Source organism: Diabrotica undecimpunctata, chromosome 1, assembly GCF_040954645.1.
Source record: "Diabrotica undecimpunctata isolate CICGRU chromosome 1, icDiaUnde3, whole genome shotgun sequence".
Classification (NCBI taxonomy): Eukaryota; Metazoa; Arthropoda; class Insecta; order Coleoptera; family Chrysomelidae; genus Diabrotica; species Diabrotica undecimpunctata.
This window is the reverse complement of record NC_092803.1, coordinates 139,522,945-139,545,226: the sequence shown is the minus strand read 5'-3', so window position 1 is coordinate 139,545,226 and position 22,282 is coordinate 139,522,945. Positions and strand designations below refer to the sequence as shown.

The following is a 22,282-nucleotide window of genomic DNA, read 5'->3' as shown; positions in this document are numbered from 1 at the left end:
TCCAATACGTTACAGACTGCAACTAAGTCTGGCATATCTAATTTCTGTTTTACGTCGTTTATCTTATCAGCATATTCGCTGGCATTTTTATCCCACGCAAAGCCTGAAAAATTTCGCAAGTTCCTTCTTGTTTGTCGCGGCACCCCTTCATTACCATATGCTATAATGTGCAACGCCTTAACAGCTTTATATGCCGAATTTTTAATATTATAACTAATTTTTTGAAAATCGGTAAGAGTCGTTTGTTTAGACTGCATTTTAAAAATTGATATCAAAGTTATTTAAAAAAAATAAAAAATTTAAAAATTTATAAAAAGAATTAAAAATTTAAAAACTTATAGATTATTTTTCTGAGTGTAGTCTAAATTAGTAATACTGTGAACGAGGTTGTGGTCGCTTTTAATTCGCAAATCTTATCTCTTTATATTACAACAATATAATAAGTACAATAATATCTCAGAATAAAGCAAAATATCCTACTAAAAGATTTTGATTTTAACATTCAATTTAAAATATTATTATAGTCAAGCATCAGCTATCATTATCAAAATATAAGTCCTCACATCAACAGAGTAAAGTTAAATCAACAAATAATTACAAATACTTTTGTTTGTTTAAAAGTTCTTTTCTTAATGTTCACAGTTCATGATAAAAAAAATAATCTTCGCACGATCTATTAAAGGAACAAAGTCACCTGATCATTTGTCATCATCCAGTGGGTCCAAACATCCATAAACCATAAATTAATCTTATCGTCGTCGTCTGCAACGTCGTCAAGTCTCGCCACTTCAGCCTCTTGGCATAATATCAAAGAATATAGATATTATGTTACAACATTCACTTCGTCGTTGATTCGATTTTCACAAACTGCGTCTTTTATAATCTTGCTTCCATAATTAGCGGCACAAATAAACGTTACTGTCTCTTTCGAAATAATCTCGGTTGAGCCCCCAAAATGTAGGTCTAAATTAAAGTTCTTTTATTATTTGAAGAGGTTAACGTTATATTAAAAGTCCGCGATCTATGCGAGAAGTCTTTATTATTATAGAATACACTGTAATGAGGTTATTTACATTTACAATACACAAGATTACGGATAATTGTCTGCGACCTGCGAATTAAAATATCGAACACCCCCGTCGTTAATTGGATACGTCTTTCGTCTTTTTCGGCGTGCACGATAATTTAAGTCTACTCAGTTCCAGCGACAAAAATCGAATGCCCCGGCTCAGGAGGAATGTGTGTTCTCGTCTACATATCTCCTGTCCCCCTTCGCCTCTGAATCCCGTCTCCCTTATAGCGACTTAAGCATATTGTTTAAGTGGTTCCTTGCAGTGGCGTAACTAATGAATAAAACTATGCTAAATACTTATAGTAAGAAATATTCCTACACTTATATGCAGCTGAAATAGAGAAATCATTTTCGACGCTACCAAACTGCATCGATACCAACGGTATGTGTATATTTTTAATGGAACAGATTACGAATGCTGCAAACAAAGCTTGCAAAATTCTAGGACCATCCTCAAATATATAATTCAAATCACCTAAATGGTGAAACGAGGAGTGCCGTGAGATATCGAATAAGAGAAAAATTGCATGCAAAAGGTACAAACAAAATATGTGTCTGTCAAACTTTGTTGAATATCAAAAAATAAATGCTAAATGTAAACGAACCTTTAAACAGGAATGTAGAAATAGTTAGGCCAACTTCTGTCTCAATCTAAACAGACAAACTAATCCAACTGAAATATGGGATATAATTAAGACAATAAAAAAAAAATAAAAATCTGTATGTGCACGACGAAAATATCGTTGAAAATTTGTTTCATAAAATAGCACCTTGCTATGTTCTTTCTTCAATATATCCCACTGAAGTATCAATAAACTAACTGCTAATATCAAGTATTTTAAGAGATCCTTCCCTGGGATTGATGGTATTAATTATCTTATGATATATAACTTGCCTATAATAGCACTTCAATTTTATTAAAATATCACCTTTAATCACCCGTGATATTTTTAACAATATTCTAATTAAAGGTGATAACTGTGATTCTTTGAAGCAGTGTCTTGTAATACCTATCCCAAAAGCTAATGATCCCAATGTCCTAAGACCGATATCTCTTATGTCATTTATATTGAAAACATTTGAACGAATCATGAAAAATCGATTAGAATGGTGGATGGAAAGTAACAACCTTTACCCAGACGGTTAGCTTGGGTTTCGTGGAGGGAAAGGAACTATGGATTGCATTTCACACTTATCAACCGATATCCAGTTAACTTATTCTAAAAACCAATACACAGCTGCTTTATTTGTGGACATTTCTGGTGCATATGATAACGTTATTCTCGACCTTCTGCTTGATCAACTAGTTAAATTAGGGGTGCCTAATAAATGTGCTTATGTCCTAGTCAATCTATTTACAAATAGACAAGTCTATATGCGTTTAAATAATTCACTGATGTGACCAAGGATAGTTAACAAAGGGTTACCTCAGGCCTCAGTTCTTAGTTCCTTATTATTTAACTTGTATTCATTAAACTTACATACTATGGGAATGCAGTGTAACATTTTACAATATGCTGATGAATTCTGTTTTTATGTTGAGAAAAAAACTTTTCAACAATGTGTTAATGCCCTTAAAGTAAATATGTCTTATTGCAAAAAGTATTTTGATAGTCATGGGCTTGACATCTCACCTAAGAAGTCAGGTGTAGTATTTTTTTCGAGACACAGGTTACCAAAAGTTAGTAAGTTAAAATTCTCCCAGATGGAAATTCCTCTATATAACAGTTTTACATACCTAGGTGTTACCTTGGATTCAAAATTAACCTGGAACGAGCATATTAATAATTGCATTGCCACATGTAAAAAAAGCCTTAATATCGTTAAGGCCGTTAATCGATACGATTGGGGAGCAAACCCGAAAATAAATTTATTATTTTACAGAGCATATACCAGATCAATTTTGGACTATGGAAGCTTTTTCTATGGATCAGCGACAAAATCTCGTTTGAATTAATTGGATCGAATACAATACAAAGCTTTAAGGTTAGTCCTAGGAGCTCTCAAATCTACTTCCACACCAGCCCTTTTGACAGAATGTAACGAGCTACCTTTACATTTAAGACGTCTATTTTTTTCAGAAAAATTTATTCTTAAATGCCAGTTTAATAATCAAAACAACTTATTACAAAAAATATCTTGTCTCCCTGTTGAAAATCTAACAAACAAATGGTGGGCAAATAAAAACTCTCCAACTCTAGCTGTTGCTTTTCCCAATTTATCACAATATTCATTCAATGGAGAAGGGATTCCATTATTTGGCTCCAATTATGACATACTATATTAATATAAACCTGCTGTAGTAATTCCTTCATCTAATTCAATTGTTTACGAAGATTTAGTAGTACAGAACAAGTTGGAAGACTGTAACCATTGTTGTAAAATTTATACCGATGACTCAAAATCGTCTGCTGGTGTTGGCTGTGCCATTTACATAGACAATATTCAAGATTATTTTCAGTACAAATTAAAATCAGATGGATTGGATAATTAATAGCACATTATATTTCGAACGATATATAATTTTATCTGACTCACCTATCTGTCCTATCCGTCCTTCTCGTATTAAGACACTTCTCTAAACACATATATACCAACAGACTAATTGCAGATCCGCTTGAAAAGCTAAGGATCTTAATTTCTTTAAAAAGAGTTGTTAACTTTGTGTGGGTTAAAGGTCACTCTAATATTTCAGGCAATGAAAAAGTAGACCATTTGGCTAAAGACGCTACTTTAGTGGGTATAAAATACAACGAGTTGCCCAAATGGGATATAGTTTCAGCTAGGAAGAAACATGTTAGACTTAATTGGGAAATTGAGTGGCAATCCTTTACTAACAGTAGCAAAACTACATACTGCGGTATATATCCAACTCTTCCATCTACTCCCTCAATTGACAGAAGCCCCATCTCTCGGAAAATTTATACTATGTACGTTAGATGCCTTTTTGAACATGCTACAGTAAATGCTTACCTATATAAAATAAGACTTTCCGAAATTGACATATGTGAATGTAATGACAATTCTGACGACCTTAACCACTGGATGTTTCAATGTCGGTATAATAAGAAGCAATAAAATTTTTATTTCAAGCCATCTTCCAACAAAAATCATACTGCCGCAGAACGTTGCTTCTATTCTCTATTTAGGTAGTCGAAATTCAACTATTAGATCAATTTTATGGGAATTTTTCAAACATACCAAACGGAAAATCTAAACTGTATTTTTCAGTGTTGTGTGAATCCGAAATGGTAGGACGTTAGTTGTTGTATTTCATATTGTCTTTCCTTTTATGTCATTTACCTTTAACCGTTGCCTGTATTGTTTGTGTTAAAAAAAGTCGCTATAAAGGGCACCTTAGCGTGCAGTGTGTGTTCCTGTTTATTCCTTTTTGTATAGTCACCCAATAGTGTTTGCTTTGTTTGTCACAATGGGAAGGTGAAATCAAGTGAATAAACGAACGGTTAGGAAATTGTCATAAAATTAATGGTAGTGTAGGAGATTGTTTTTACATATTAAACCAATTGTCTGGCTAAATAGGTCTTGAACCTAAGGCCAAAAAAACAACAAATAAGTAACTCTGTTAAATGTATTTTAAAAAGAAAATATATAAATATCTATATATTGCATACATTTCATACTTATTAGTGTATGAATGCACAGATAGGTAATGTAATTTGTTTTAAAAAAAATTATTAATAGTTACACTACTAAATTATTGACATAAAAAGACATAAGGCCATATATACTTATGTATGTACATATATAATATAGCATGTTCATAATCAATCTATCTATCTATCTATACAGCCCTTGCTGTTCAATTTTGGACATAGGCCTCCTCTTCCTTCTTCCACGTCTCTCTATTGTAGGCAGTTTGTATCCACTTCGGGCCCGCGTGTTTCTTCAAGTCATCTGACCATCTCATTTGTGGCCTTCCTCTTTTCGTTTGTTACTATATGGTCTCCAGTGTATAATAATCTTTTTTCATCTGTCGTCTTTCTGTCTTATGGTATGTCCAGCGAATTTCCACTTAAGTTTTGCTATCTGCGTTAATACATCGGTCAATTTTGTTTTGTTGCGGACCCACGTATTTTTTTTTCTTGTCTGATAGCCTGATATTTAGAATTTGCCTTTTCATGGCTCTTTGGGTATTTGCTATTTTTTCCATGTTTTCCTTTGTAAACGTCCAAGTTTGAGAACCGTAGGTGAGAACAGGAAGTATACATTGGTTGAAGACTCTTGTTTTTTAATATTGGAGGTATTTACTATTTTTTAGTATATAGGAAAGTTTTTCGAAGGATACCCAAGCCAACCGTATCCTTCTCTTTATTTCTCCGGTCTAATTTTCTTTATTTAATTTAACTATTTGTCCCAAATATACATATTCTTTTACTTGTTCTATAGTTGTTTGTGCAATTGTAATTATTAATTCTTCTCGTTGGTTGATCATAATTTTCGTTTTATTATAATTTATTTGTAGGCCTATTTGTGTTGATTCGCTGTTTAATTCATTCATCATATTTTGTAATTCTTCTCTTTTATCTGTTATATACAATGACGTCTGCATATCTCAAGTGATTTAAGTATTGGTAATTTATGTTATTACCCCGTTTTTCCCATTGAAATTTCCTCATAACGTCTTTCAAAGCTTAATTGAATAGTTTGGGTGATATAGTGTCACCCTGTCTGACTCCTCGCCGTATCTTAATATGCTCCGTTTGTTCAACTATTTTGATGGATGTTTTTGCTTAATCATATATATTGGAAATTAAGTCCGTATATCCATAGTCTATTCTCCCATTTTGTAAAGACTTCTTTACTGCCCAATGTTCCACCTTATAATATTTTTATTAATTAATATTTTTATCATATATAAGAAGATGGTCGCTTGTACTGAATCCTACTCTATAACCGGCTTGCTCTCTTGACTGGTAATTATCTAACTTAGTTATTAATCTGTTTGTTAGTAGTTTAGTTAACAGTTTGTACATTACATTCAGTAGCGTTATGGGCCTATAGTTTTTCAGATATTTTCTATCGCCTTTCTTAAATAGTAGTAGTGTTATTGCCTCGTTCCATGTGGTGGGTATTTGTTTTGTGTTCAATATTTTATTCTTTAGTACATAAAGGAGTTTTCCCCCCATTTTTTAGCATTTCCACAGTTATTCCATCTTTCCCAGGAGATTTGTTATTCTTCATTTCTTTGAGTGCCTTTTTTATTTAATTTTTCCTGATTTCTGGTTGTAGGTCAGAGTTAACGTTCTTTATTTTTGGTTGTAACTGATTACCGATTTCTTGGGTTGGTTTTTGTTCTGTTTTATAGAGATTTATATAATATTCGTGCATTATCTGCAAAATTTCTTTTATATTGTTGGTCTCCACTCATTCTTTGTTATTTATGCTATTAATTGGTATGTTTCCTAGGTTCTGCTTTAAGCACTTCATGTTTCTATTTTTTTCAATTGTTTTCTCTATCTTTTCTTCCTGTACTCTCCGTTTACACTCCTTGATATTTTTTCTAATAGTTTTGTTTATTTCTTTGTATTCCATTTTATTTCTGCCCCCTTGTTCTAGTAATGTAATCTTGTGTTCATAAGAATCCTTGTTTCCTGGGATATGAAACTTTCTTTTTTTGTTGTTGTCTGTGCAATTTCTTTACCCACTTTCATTAGAGTTTCAGTAAATATCATGTTTTTCATCGATATGTTTGTGTTCTATATCTTCCTTGGTCGGCAATATTTCCTTTATTCTCTCTTAGTACGTCTGTTTTTCTTGTTTTAGTTTTTCCATGTGTAATTTCTGATTACACGATTAGGAGCAGACGTCTCATCGGACCACAACCCATTAGTGGGCCAGATAGAACTCAAACTAAAGAAACTCATCAAAAATAAACCTAAACAGAACCTGGATTATGACACTCTAAAAGACCCCGTAGTTCGTCAGAACGTGAGAGATACAATGAGACAAAAACTAGAAACGGCTCAACAACAAGAACAGAGTGTAGAACAAAAATGGAGTTATATCAAAAACGTCATGCTGAATGCGGGAAAAGAACATCTGGGAAAGAAAAAAAGAGTAAAAAATAAAGAATGGATGACTGATGACATTCTGCAGATGATGGAACAAAGAAGATTAATGAAAAACAGGGACGCGAAGAAATACCAAGAAACCAACCAGACTATTAAAAAAGAAATACGAAGAGCCAAGGAGACATGGATGCAAGAAAAATGTAAACTAATCGAGGAGCTCCAAGAGAAACACGATCATATAAATATCCACCGAAGGATTTGTGAAGCCACTGGTCAATACAAGAGGAGAAACACACACCTCCTCATAAATAAAGACGGTAATCTGGCGACGACAGTGAATGAGAAGTTGGTTACCTGGAAAATATATATCGAAGAACTTTTCTGGGACGACCGCGGCAACCTTCCGGAAATAAATTGCATGACAGGGCCGTCAATTCTAGAAAGCGAGGTAAAGGCTGCTTTAAAACAGTCTAAGAATGGTAAGGCTACAGGTCCGGACGAAATACCCGTTGAACTTATTAAGGTGATGAGTGAAGTGAGCACAAAGGAGTTAACTGAACTGTTCAACGCCATATACGATTCAGGTAATATCCCAGATGAATGGCTATTCTCAACATTTGTAACGCTACCAAAAAAAAACGATCTGCGAAAACATGCGAAGATTTCCGAACTATCAGTCTTATGAGTCATGCACTTAAAATTTTTCTTAAAATCATACATGCCAGAATTTACAAGAAATGCGAAGAAAATGTCGGTGAAATGCAATTCGGATTCCGCAATTCTATGGGTACACGTGAAGCACTTTTCACCTTACAAGTCCTACTTCAGAGATGCCGCGATGTCAGTTGTGATGTCTATATTTGTTTTATTGACTACGCCAAGGCATTTGACCGTTGTCAGCACCAGAAGATGGTCACCGCACTACAAAGAGTAGGATTGGATGAGAAGGACATTCGGATCATCATGAATTTATACTGGAACCAGCGTGCTCAAGTCAAGGTCGAAGACCAACTGACCGACCAAGTGAAGATCATGCGAGGAGTAAGGCAAGGATGTGTGCTATCGCCGACTCTTTTCAATATATACTCTGAGGAGATTTTTAATGAAGCCCTCACAAACCTAGACATGGGAATCCGAGTGAACGGTGAATACATCAATAATATCCGCTACGCCGATGACACTGTGTTACTAGCAACCAGCCTAAACGATCTGCAGGCCTTACTAGACCGAGTGCGAACTGTGAGCGTATCATACGGACTGAACCTTAATATTAAGAAAACTAAATTCATGGTTGTCAGCCGTACAAATTTAGATCCCGGGGCACTAATGGCAGGTAGCGAAGAGATCCAGAGAGTCGACAGATTCACTTACCTTGGAACTACCCTCAACGTACAATGGGACTACGCTCAAGAGATTAGATCCAGAATTGAAATGGCACGGTCTACATTTATTAAGTTGAGATCCTTGCTGTGCTGCAGTGATCTCAGTTTGGGAACCAAGATGCGGATAGTGAGGTGCTACGTTCTTCCAGTATTACTATATGGAGTTGAAGCCTGGACACTGACGCAAGCCACTAAAAAACGAATCGAAGCCTTCGAGATGTGGATATACAAAAGGATACTAAAAATATCTTATGTGGACCATGTCACCAACGTTGAGGTCCTACAGCGCATGACAAAAGAAAAAGAAGTGCTTAATTTAATTAAACAACGTAAGCTTGAGTACCTCGGCCACGTGATGCGGAACGAAGAAAAATATCGAATTCTTCAACTTGTTATGCAGGGTAAAGTATTTGGCAGAAGAGGACCGGGACGCCGTCGTATCTCGTGGTTGAAAAATCTCCGACAATGGTTTGGGATGACCTCAGCGGAGCTGTTTCGCAGAGCAGTCAACAAAACCATGATAGCCTTGATGATCGCCAATATCCGGACCGGATAAGGCACTGAAGAAGAAGAATTTCTGATTATTTTCCATTTTCTTTCTTGTTTTAAAACTGCTATCAATGATCAGCTTGGCTCAGACTAGTCTATGTTCGCTACCAGTTGAGAAGCGATTTAGGGCTGTTACGTCTTTAACGATGAATTTTTGCATTGGAAGAATATAATTAATTTCGTTCTTAGTTTCACCATTGGGACTAATCCATGTCCATTTTCTTTGGGGTTTTTTCTTAAAGAATGTATTCATTGCGTATAGTTCTTCCAAGTAATTCATAAATGTGTGTCCTCTATCATTTTTTTTGCCGTATCCATGGTGTCCTACTTTGTCTTCTTCTTTATATAGTTGTTCTCTTATTTTGGCATTGAAGTCCTCGATTATAAGCGTTAATTTGGATTTCTTTTCTTCCAAAGCTGTTGTTATGTCTTCGTAGAAATATTCAATATCGTCATCGCTGTAGGTACTTGTTAGTGCGTGCACCTGTATAATTTTTAATTGTTCTTTTTAATTTAAGCGTCATATATGCTACTCTAGCTAATATGCCGTTGGTAGATTGTACGTGTTTACCTACTTTTTCAGTTATTATAAATCCTACGCCATTGTTGGTGTTTTCTTCATTACCTTTATCATGCAATCTCTTCTGTCCACTGCTAAACATAGGTCTCTTCCATTTTTTGCCACTCTTCGCGGTTCTGTGCTTCTTGTTGCCATTTCTTGGATATTCGTCCAATGTCGTCCATCCAGCGTGTTGGTGGTCGTCCTCTGCTGCGTTTGTCTTCTTTTGGGCGCCAGTCAATTAGTTTTCTGGTTTATCTTGTGTCTTTCAGTCTCGCTATGTGACCTGCCCAATTCCATTTCAGCTTGGCTATACGTTCGACGACATCACTGATACCTGTTATTTTCCTTAAGTCTTGACTCCTTATTTTGTTTTTTTTGTCACGCCGAGAATTGATCTTTAAATGCGCCTTTGTGCCACTCGCATTTTTAGTACTGTTATTTTTGTGAGCGTGAGAGTTTCTGCTCCGTATGTCATAATCTGCCTATTCTGATTTCATGACAAATATGTATGTACTTTTCTGTCAATTCTACCACTTGATTTTGGATGATTAGGTGTTCGCTGGGAACTAAATTTGTCATAAATTTTGTCTTACTGATATTCATTTTTAAACCTATTGTTGAAAATACGTTTTTTAATTCTTGTACCATTTGTTGTGCTTCAGCTAGATCTTCGGTAATAAGTACTATGTCGTCGGCAAAACGCAGATGATTGAGCATTTCTTCATCTATTTTTATTCCTCTATTTTTCCACTTTAGCATTTTAAAGTCGTATTCGAGGACCGTTATAAATAATTTAGGTGAGAGAGTGTTGCCCTGTCTTACACCTCGCTTGATATGAATTTCGATGGTGGTATCATGTAGTTTTACACGCATTGTGGCGTTTTGGTATAATGTTTGTACTAGCTTTGTGAGCCGGTAGTCTATTCTACTATTGTTCAGAGCAGTTATAATGCTGTCTAATTCCACAATGTCCAAGACTTTGTGAAAGTCTACGAAGATAAGTACCAGTGGTCTATTATATTCTAGCGACTTTTCTATTAAGGTTTTTACTGTTTACAGGTGATCGTTTGTTCCGAATTTTGAGCGGAAGCCAGCTTTTTCTCGGGGCTGGTAGAAATCTAACTTCTTCTCTAGTCTTGTCGTAATTATTCGGGTAAACATTTTTTTACCTTTATAGTATAGCAAATTTCCTGATTTTACCTGTATTTTTTGTTCTCCTTTCCTTCTTGCTTCGGATATGCCGAAAATATCCCACTGTATTTTAGTCAGTTCTTCCTCTAGTTCGTGGATTTTAGTGTCTTCGTTCATGGTTCTGATGTTATACGTTCCTACATTCATTTTTGTCGAAATATTTGCCTCTCCCAGAATTCTTAAGGCGGACCGGTTCCCCGGTGTGGGATTCCAAATTAGTAAGTCTACCCACTTGGGGTCCTATTCCGTTTATTTTATATTTCGACATGTTTCTTGTACATATGTCCTATTATTACGTATATTTGGTTCACTTATTTCTACTAGCCACCAATAATCGGTTATTAGAATATTAAGGTTATATGAATAGTTTTTCTTGGCACGAAGGCTATTCCAATAAGCTGCTTTGACTGTGTATATATAGGTTATAGCCTTAACGACTCATAAGTTGTAGACTTGAAAGTTTTGTTCTGAGGCAATAAATATTTTGGCTAGATTGGTGCGTTTGTTCGGGCACCCTTGAGCACAAAAATCGATTGTTAGCAGTTTTGCTTTGCCATTACTTTTTAAACTTTTCAAACAAATTCTTATTTTGGGTGGGAGATATTTTGATCAAGATGGGCAGGACATCTGGCAAGATCACAGCAGAACAATCCTCCTAGAAGAATCCTTATGTCACAACCTGTGGGAAATAGAAAAAGGGGTAGACCAAAACTCAGATGGAGGGATGGTGTAGATGAGGATGGTAGACAAATAGGCGTAGCAAACTGGCAACAATTGGCAATGGATAGAACTGACTCGCGTAATAGACTTGGGAAGGTCGAGGCTCTTTTATAGGGCTGTAGCACCAATGATGATGATGATGATGATATTTTGATCCTTGCATGGGAATATTTTCCTAACAAAGCTGAGTTTCGCCTGATCTAAGAATCAAAGTTTCAGACCGACACGACAAAGCCAACTTGGAAAATGCGCCTAAAATAAATTTGAATCGCATTTTCATTGTTTTAACTATTAAAAATGCTTATCTAGATAGTATAGTATAGTAATACTGATGCATTTTTGTTTAAACGTATATTTAAATTAAACTTGCATTTTTTACAGCGAAATTATTGTAAGGGGAAATACTTTATAAATTACAATTTTGTTATTGTAATTAAATTTTTTTTGCAAGATAACATTATAGTAAAATAATTTGCATAAATGCTTGAACACTTGTCACAACAAAACACTCGTAATGCCAACGTTATGTTCGTCGTTAAGCGGTATTCTTATTTTATTTTAATATGTATAACAAAGTTCAAAAATTTTTACCCAGAGAAGCCTTCACATTGTATGTGTCTAAAGATACTAAACAAGTACATAGAAAGAAATAAACCAACCCTACGGCACTTTTTCTTTAAATTTACAAAATTTATTTCTTACGATATTGGTTTTGGTATTGTTGTTTTTTTTTATTGGGAATAACCCGCATCAACCATAGAAGGTTATTAGCGGTGGTACAATATAGACTATAATATATTATAATGATTAATATAAAATACAAACTATAAAGTTTTTACAAAGTTGATTATAATTTAGAATTTTTCTTAAAGTATTACTTCCATTTGATTATACAATTTCGATTTCTTTAAAAACTTAATGATCTAGTCAAAATCCTCACTGTCTTAAGCGCACTTCACATCTCTTGGTAGTAAAGTAGCTTGTTTTTCCATTTGATGTAATGGACAGTCTATAAAAATGTAGCCTACAGTTATATTGGTCTCACAGGCGTAGCATATTCTAGGAGGTTCCTTCCTTAGTAGGTGTTCGTGCGCCAGTCTGGTATGTTATATTCGAATACGATGTAGTACAACCTGGTCTATTTTTCTTCTTCTTAAAGTGCCTATCTGTTCCGGATGTTGGCGATCATCACGGCTATCTTTACTTTGTTTATTGCAGCGCGGAACAGTTCAGTGGTAGTCGTGTTATACCACTTTCGTAAATTTTGAAGCCACGAAATGCTTCTTCTCCCGGTCCGCTCTTAGAATTTACTTTCCCTTGGAGAATCAGCTGGAGACGGCCGTAACGTTCTTGATTTCTCATTATATGTCCTAGATATTCCAACTTTTTAGTTTTGACGGTCATGAGAATTTCACATTCTTTCCCCATTCTACGCAGGACCTCCACATTAGTAACTCTGTCAACCCAGGATATACGTAAGATGCGCCTATAACACCACATTTCGAAAGCTTCGAGCCGATTCATAGATGCAACAGTCAGTGTCCATGCTTCCATTCCGTAGAGCAGAACTGTGAATATGTAGCAGTTCAATAGACGGCATTTTGTTTTTAATGATATGTCTCGACTGTTGAAAATGGTTCTCATTCTAACGAATGCTGCTTTTGCTTTTATTATTCGCTGTTTAATTTCTGTTGAGTGGTCCCATTGGCTATTTAAATTGGTGCCTAGATAATATGCATATTGCTCGACTCTTTCGATATTCTGTTGGTTAATTGTAAGTTGAGCGTTTAGTATTGGTTTTTTACTAATTGTCATAAATTTGGTTTTCTTTATGGTAAGAGCTAGTCCGTATCTGTTGCTGACTTCTGTTATGCGATTTGTTAATATCTGTAAGTCATTCAGATTATCGGCAAAAACTATGCATCTCTGAAATAGCACCTGTACAGCAAAAAGGGCCTCCCGTGTTCCCAGAGCATCACGAAATCCTAATTGTGTTCTTGTTAGTTGTTCCTCACATTTTGTATATATTCTTTTGTGAATGACCTTTAGAAATGTTTTAAGTAAATGGCTCATAAGGCTTATAATTCTATAGTTTTCGCACTTTCTCGCATTGGGTTTTTTTGGAAGATTTATAAAAGTTGACACTAACCACTCTTGGGGAACCACGCCCGTATCATATATACTGTTAAATATATTTATCAATCATTTTATGTCATCATAGTCCATAAGTTTTAAGAATTCTGAGTGAAAATTATCAGGGCCTACTGCTTCACCATCTTTGGTGCTTTTGATGGCACATTTTACTCCTTCGACTGTAAATGGTGGTCCAGATTCGCAATTGGTGTTTGTTGTAATACCAGTGTTATTTCGTATATGTTCAAAAGTTTTTTCCACGTATTTAATCCAAATATCTCTTTTATGCTCTATTTCCAGTACTATGTTTCCCTGATTATCTGTCAGAAATCCAGTGTTCTTGTGTTTATATAAGCCTGCCGCTTCTTTAATCTTTTTATGGAAGTTAAATGAATCATGTTTTTGTTGTAATGACTCTATATCTGTACACTTCGAGATAAACCAATTTTCTTTTGCTATTTTAATAGCCCTTTTTATTTTATTATTTATGTTGTTGTAGTAATTCTTATTATCTTTAGCGTTTCTTCTGTCTTTCATCATACATAGAATCTCCTCCGTCATCCATTCCTTTTTATTTGTTCTTTCAGGTTTTAAGTATTTCTCTGTTATTTCTTGACTTACTTTGTGCAAATTTTCTAGTTCTACATCTGTGTTATATGTTTCTGTAGGGGCCCATGGTTTTTCTGTACGAGCCTACATTTTTTCTTTTAGGCGTTTTTGTACCTTTTCCTTTACTGTTTTATTTTTCAGTTGGTTAATATCGTACTTCATAATTTTTGGTCTTTGAACTTTCTTTAATTTATGTCGGATCCCGGGTACGCTTTAACAGATGTTATAGAGTTTCTAAATCGTTTGTTACTAAGAATACAGTCTATTTGATTTCATACTGTGTGATCTGGAGTATCCTGGGGAGATTTCCACGTATATAGTCGTCTTGTAGGAAGATCATAAAAGGTGTTTGTCACTACGAGCTGTTCTTCAGTTACAAATTCAATCAAATGGTCTCCGCGTTCATTACGTTCCCCTAGACCAAAGGACCCCACTAAATTTCCACTTTGTCCTTTGCCAACTTTTTCATTAAAGTCTCCCATTATTAGTATTATTTCGTTTTTCCGAATCCTTTTGACAATATTAGTAAGGTCATTGTAAAATTCTTCTATGATTTCTTCTGAGGCGTCCGCTGTAAGAGCGTATACTTGAATAATGTTTGTTTTTATGGGAGTGTTTAGCTGAACTAAGAGCATCCTTTCTGATACAGGTACCAAGTGACTGACACAGTTGGCGATTTTATTATTCATAATTAGGCCCACTCCATTTATATGTTCGTTCTTAAGATTTCCTGAGTAGAATATTTTGTGATCTTTGATAACTCGGTATCCCGTATCTGTCCAGCGCATTTCGCTTATTCCCATAATATTATTCGAGAGATCAGATAATATTAATCTGGTCCATTCGCTTTACTAAATTTGGTGTTTTCGCTGATAGATCTTGGTTTGCTTGCCGCAATTTATTATTTGGTAACAGTTGCCATCTTCGCAACGATAAGTTTTTTGTGTACTCATTGATGCATTTTTTCATATTTGTGTGAGGAATTTGGTTAGTTCTATCATCGAATCTCTCCATTTTACAAGCTTTTTTGGACATTTAATCAGCTATCTCATTTCCTGGTATTCCCACTTAAGATGGTATCCACACAATATGTAGTTGTTTATGATTATTTTGTAGAGTTACAAAGTCTTTTTGTACTGACTTGGATATCACAAAAAGTTCAGCAGAATATATTGAGTAGTCCTTAGGTAGTGAAAACTTGAGCACAGAATCCTCTGTAACAATGACGGATCCTACTTTTTCCAATTTGGGTGTTTTTGATGCATCGGTATAAATTAGTTGACAGGACGAATATTTATTTTTAATATTCTAGAAGTATTGGAGAAAAAGAGATGAAGGGGTATTGTCCTTAGTATAAGTTGACAGATGTGTGTCAACAGACAATATGGAATTTGTATAGTCCATGGGGGAGCATAATCAAAGTAGATGAGAATGTTGTATCGTTTGCGACTTCCCAAATTACTGTTGTAAAGTTATAACCGTCAAATCTTTATTAATTTATATTTAAATAATTATTTTATTTTAATTCCTTTATTAATTTATTAATTACTTGACCTCCAGTTTCATTTTTACTATCTTTTTATTCATAAAGTAGTTGGCGCCCTCTGTCTTTCTTTTCTTTCTCTTTTTTTCAAGTAGACTAAATATTTTGTTCTATGTTGGCAGAAAAAGTAATTCCATTATAGGCATACATCCTATGACGTATGCTAACTTCATTTCAGTCTCTCACTTACTTTCTGTCAATCAGCTTTTCTGACATATTGGGATATGTTTTTTGTCTATATTTAACATTTATTAAAGGATGCAAGAATTATAATAAGCTTCATTTTATTGTCTGCAGAATTCTTTGAGGGTGAGTACTTTCATTGTAATCTATATTCTATAATTCTGACAGCATTTTCAACATTCGTAACCTCACTTCTTTCGAAACTACATTTCCAGTTATATGTATGTAGGAATTTTAACAGAATTTAGCTAAGTAATAATAATTATATTTAATTTTATCCTTGCCATCTGCTATTTTTTTCATTGTAATTTTGTAAAATGGCAAGAAAGTTAAACCCCTTTTGATGTGTCTCTAATACAAGCTGTTACTTATATTTTAGTTTATTGGCCGTATTCAATTTATTCAAGATTTTATGGAATATTTCTAAAACCACCTAATTGGGGGGCCACACAAATATAATATGGAATAATATGCCCTGGAAGACCTAATTACCTAATTGTGAGGTCAGAGATAATAAAATTAGTAGCAAGCAGCCCATCGATGCCATGATTCCATAAGTATCGCCAAATTTTATATACTGTAAAGCATTGGCAGGGTTATCTTTTGCTATTTAAATATAATTTTTTTTAAATAAATATGACTAGTTAAATAATTGTTTTATTTGCTATCAGCTGAGGGTTCATGGTTTAATTCCTAGTTTAAGACAAGACGAATTCACACTTGAGATATTGAGCTAGGCGAAGCATAGACGATAAGCTCCCATGGTTAATTAAGGTATTATTTTTATAAAAGTATTTCAATTCTCTTTGGTAGTCTTATCGATACAACGTTCAAATTCACCAAACCATTTGCTTTAGTACTTTGTGTTTTTAGAAGTGTAAAACCTTTACATCTCGTAATGAAAAGTACGCTGGGTAAATCTGCTAAGGAAATGCTGACCCTGTTATTGTGTACAAATTTAAACGGGGAAAAATAAAACCTTTGGTAATTGGTAGAAGTAAAAATCCTCGATATTTTAAAAATTTTTATGTTGATAAACTACAAGTCCACTTAGAGATAATCCACAAGTGCAGACAGATTGTCTGCACAAATTTGACAGAAAAATGCAACGTCAAAAAAGAGAAATTCCCTTAGTCCTAGAAAACGCAACATCCCATTAGGATGTAGATAAGTTATCTAACATATCAATAATATTTTTGCCACCTCATACTACAGCACATTATCAACTGTTTAACCAAGAAACAGCTAAAAACTTTAAATCCCTCTATCGAAAGCTTTTGATAAGAAGAATGTTATCATATATAGAATGTTGTTTATCAACTGCTTAACTGGAGAAGTTTATAACGATTGCTAACGCCTTAATTTGGATTGTGGCAGCATGAAAAGACGTTTTAACCAATACAATTAAAAAGTGTTTTATTAGGTGCAGTTTAAAAAAAACGATGGTGCTGGAGAAGAAATTGTGGAAAATCTAGAGCTACAGGACCTGGAAGATGATTATTGAAGTTAGGGAAGGTGAGTTAAACATTTTTTGAACTGCCTACAGATTAATGCAGATTAATGCCCTATTAACAAAAAATCCTGAAGTTAACTTAGCTAGTTGTGTTATTTTAACGAAAACGAACATGTGGTGTCCAATGTTTCCGACAATGAGGCCAAATTTGTCTCCGTTAAAATTGTGTTGTTGTACAAATAGTTTATTTAATATATATTTTTAACACCAATCATATGATTTTGTTGGAATAATAAACTAGTTTAAAAGTTATAGTTAAAAATTTAACAAAAATTGAATGAAAAAGACAGCAAAGATTTGATTTCACGCACAAAGCGTCTATGTATCTGTTGATACGTATTTCGACTTAATCTCATCAGTTATTCATAGGCGTTCTCAACGTGAAAAATTAATCTTTTCTGTCTTTTAAGAAGCAACAATAAAATGGCTTCGTTATGGACGCAATAGCGACATCTGATAGAAAAACTATTTTACGGATTTTTGACAAAAATTCTTCTTTTTTTTATTTTTGAGTGACAGTCATTTCTTAAAACAAAAATTTTAGATAAATTATTAATTGTGTATTGACATAGGCAATTTAATACAAATTATCTGTGATACATATTTTACTTAAAAATAAAGATGGGCAAGTAAATTCCTTGTGTTTACATGTCATAAAAATACATTAATAAAAGTACCTGTTTGATACAGAAATGTCAAGCATTAAGCTCTTAAGGTCTTTAATTTTTTTATCTGATAATCTGTGGAATTTTCTAATTGGTTAGTGGGGTTAGCGTATTTTCTCATGGACTATTGCTTGATGTAAGTCCAGACAGTTGAGCTGAACGTGTAGCATATGTTGCTTTCTTTCTTGAAAAATGCATTACCTTAAAATAATCTGAATCAAAAAATGTTTTGTAAGAAACTTTTGAAAGTGAATCTGTGCGATACTGTAACCATCTTATCTAAAGCCAGGAGATATTTTCATTGTCAGTGTTTAGTTTACGATGCACGTAGTGACTTTTTAGAATTTGTGAGAAATTCAGGAAATCTTTTTGTTCCATTTCTATAAATTCAATAAAAGGATTTCTCAGAACCATTCTAATTAAGTTTGCCCAGTCTTTGGGTACTTCTATTTTGACAGTTGTATATTTCATGACTTTTTCAATAGCTGCATGGATCGTATCCGCTTCGTGATGAGTATGCCCCGGTTCAAGAAATTTATGATTGATCACAAGTAGTGTTGCCCAAATGCAAGAACAAGACGAGACTTGGACAGTCTTGTTCTTGGTCTTGCGCCAATACACCTGGTCTAGGTCTTGGTCTTGGTATTGCACTCCCGGTCTTGGTCTTGCAGCAAGAGTTTTGCAAGTCTTGCAATTACCCATTAGCCTATTGCTATTGATTAAACATTACTAGAGGAGTTTGAAGCCACGATCTAAGCGATTTGTGCCTATGCTCTAACTAACCCAGCTATCTACCATGCCCCACAAAAGTCAATCAAACATGGGTAAAACACAAAAAAACCGAATTAATGACATAAACTTGACTGTATTTTAAAGAACATTTTCTGTCTAGAAAGGTATTGATGAACCTCCACCATATATGAAATGGAAATCTTAAAAAAGATTGGTACGTGGCAAAATCCACATACAGGTATCAAGGGCACATATTCTTTAGGTGATTAAATAACAAACTATAATCCACTTATTAAAGCAACATAAATGTTATTAACAAGCTTAGCTCTACTTTTAATTAAAAAACTAACTTGAAAAAATAAATAATAGGTAAGAAAGCAATGATAATCAAAAGAAGTTATTTTAAATTAAGGAGATATCTACTTAATAAATACATTAATTTACCAAAATAAAGTAGTAGGAACATTTTTTTAGAAACCAGAATTTTGGTTTTTTAGGAAGAAATATTTGTAATTCTTTTTTGTGAAAAGATTAGATGCTTCCTTAAACCTGAAGTGTTTCTTCATTTTCATTTTAACCTTTCTATGTAGGCACAATTTAAACAAAGCAATTTGGGATGCATGAATTATTACGAAAAACTCATCAAATTTGCTTTTAGGTCGTTTAGATCTATAATTCCAACGCTCACTACTCCGACTAAAACTATTTGAATCTTTGTCCCCCATGTCAAATTGTAAACTTGTCAAATGAAGTTTAATGATGTCAAAAAAGTAACTACTACTATAAATGTCCGTTACTATTCAATACTCTAAGTATCTAATAACAAACCGAGAATTATATATCGTTACTTCGTTATTCTAAATATTTCGGCATTTTCTTTACACGCTAAGCGACATTATCTGTGATTAATAAACTTTTGAATATTCGTTGCGCTCTTTCAGCAAATTTGGTTTAACCGAATGATCTCATCGCACACTCAGCAGAAACAATGTTTAGTCTTAGGCCGATAAGATTTGTTTATTTAGACTCCTCCTAACTAAATTATAATGGGAAAAAAAGTGGGTGTCCGTAATAATAAGTGTTATATTTTTTATTAGCTAAGGTGACATATTTTAAAAAAATTGGATACGATATTACTGTCGGCGTGGAAATGCAAGATTATTTTATGATTAGAGGGCGGCTATTCTCAAAATCTGGACAATTATTTTCAGAGCGAAGAAGTCGTATGCTGGAAAAGAATGTACAAAATATTTTATTTTTAAATTGTAATTATGACCTCTGAGCACGTGTCAAATGTGTTGTTTTAATGAACGTTTTGATTGATGATTTTGATGTATGTTTATCGTATTGTTCGTAATGCGCATAGGTCCAGTTTTTCAAATTTTTATTACATATTTTTTTGCATCTCATAGAGTCTTTAAGCATATACTCGAACTACAATACTCGCTAAAACGACACTCCGTCCTAACTGCAAGACGCAAGAGTCTCGCAGGCTTAGTCTTGTTCTTGCGTAAATCTTGCAGGGTTAGTCTTGGTCTTGGTCTTGCTAAAATTAGGCGGTCTTGGTCTTGGTCTTGGTCTTGCGAAAACGCAAGAACAAGACCGAAGCTGCAAGACCAAGACCGATTTTTGGCAACACTAATCACAAGATCTCTTCAATTTCTGTTAAAATCTTTTATCAAAAGATACAACATTACAGCAACATAAATACTTCTTGTTTGTCCTGAACAGCAGTCATTGTACATATTAATTTCATTAATATTTGCCGGCAAGGAAAATATATATTGTCTCAAAAAGGATGCTATTTCTTGTTCTGCTCTAGCGCCTATTGATTCGTCCTAAACGAAAGAAACGGCATGTTTATTTCTATTTATACAACTGTAGATAGTGAGGTTTAAAGTCCAGAATGATCTTTTATAAAATGAAATATTTTTTTGAAGCATGGGTCTAGCTAAGCATTTTTCTAAATTAAATGACAAAAATGCAACACTTTCAGAATTACATCTTGAAGGCATCTTGGCAAGATGCGGGCTATAATTCTCTTAATGAACCGCTTGTTTATGCAAATCAGAGGTTGTAACTTTTTAAATCCTGGCTGCAGGGTAGTTTATACATGAATGTATTTGCTGGCATCAGCATCAGTTGGCACGTTAGTAAGATAACAGGTTAAACGCCAAGGATTTTTCACGAAAATGTTCCTCTGGGCCAAAGCAATTTTAAACAAAATTTTAACATTTAATCCGCAATCAAATCGAATCCCCTCCATTTGAACCATTTTTTGTTAACAATTTAAAAAAAAAATAGAGCGGTCACCGGTATATGCTTTGGCTTGGCGCGAACTACGTATAGACACAGGTGTCCGCCATGGCCCACCGGAGACGTTCAAAATGAACGGACAACACATTCATCGAGATGTCCGATGAAGCGACGAAAGGAAATTGCACAATTTCTAGGTTTACTGGGCTACATGGGAATATTGCGAATTAATTCCATTCGAGATTATTATGGATGTTCAAAAATAATGTTGCCCCTAATATTATGAACCTCAACCGATTTCAGTTACTTCTGAAGATGTGACACTTCTCAGATAACTCTGAGTGCCCAGAAGGAGACCGACTGTATAAAGTGCAACCACTTATAGACCAAATCATAAGTAACTATCAAAAAGTATTTACACCAGGGAAAACATTTTGCATCGATGAAACCATGGTACCGTTTCAGGGACGTTTAATCTTCAAGCAGTATAATCCACAAAAGTGTCATAAATATGACATCAAAATATTTAAATTATGTACTTAGAATGGTTATACGTGTAACCTAAGTGTATAATTGTAGCGAGGTCTTTTAGGGTCTGGTAGAATTTGTGTAGCTGATAACTGGTATACAAGCCTTCAATTAACGCACATTCTTTTGGATAACAAAACACCCATTATCTCGGAAATAACCCTTTGCGAAATAATCGCAAGGGTAATCCAGATGAAGTAATAAATAAAAACTTAATAAAGATGAAGTAATTGCCAGAGAAAATGAAAGAGAAATATGTGTCCTCAAGTGGCATGACAAAAAAGATGTTTTGGTTTTAATCACCTGCCACAACGCTAAAATGGTGCAACTTTAATATCGGGGAAATAATATTCAAAAATCGATAGCGATAATTGATTACAATTCAGGTAAAAGCTCCATTAATTTATCCGATCAGATAAATCCGTTGGTACAAAACGTTGGCGACGAACTGTCCGTTGGTACAAAAAAATAGCTATAAAAGTTTTATTAGGTACTTCAATTGTTAATGCCCAATTTCATCTACATAAAGGCCGACCAGACTAACATATCCATAAATGATTTTCGATATGCAGTTATTGAAGAATTGTTAAAATTTGATGGCGGCAAGTTTTA

The 22,282-nt window shown here is 34.2% G+C and overlaps 1 protein-coding gene across 1 annotated transcript in view; it reads left to right on the top strand.

The window, feature by feature from the left end:
• The window catches only part of LOC140440404 (uncharacterized), a 32,147-nt gene extending 15,519 nt beyond the window's left edge, over positions 1-16,628 (top strand). The window contains exon 4 of the mRNA XM_072530875.1: positions 16,356-16,628. Coding sequence (XP_072386976.1) covers positions 16,356-16,403 — 48 coding nt within the window. The 3' untranslated portion in view covers positions 16,404-16,628. The remainder of the gene's footprint in view (positions 1-16,355) is intronic.
• Positions 16,629-22,282: the final 5,654 nt, after the last annotated feature.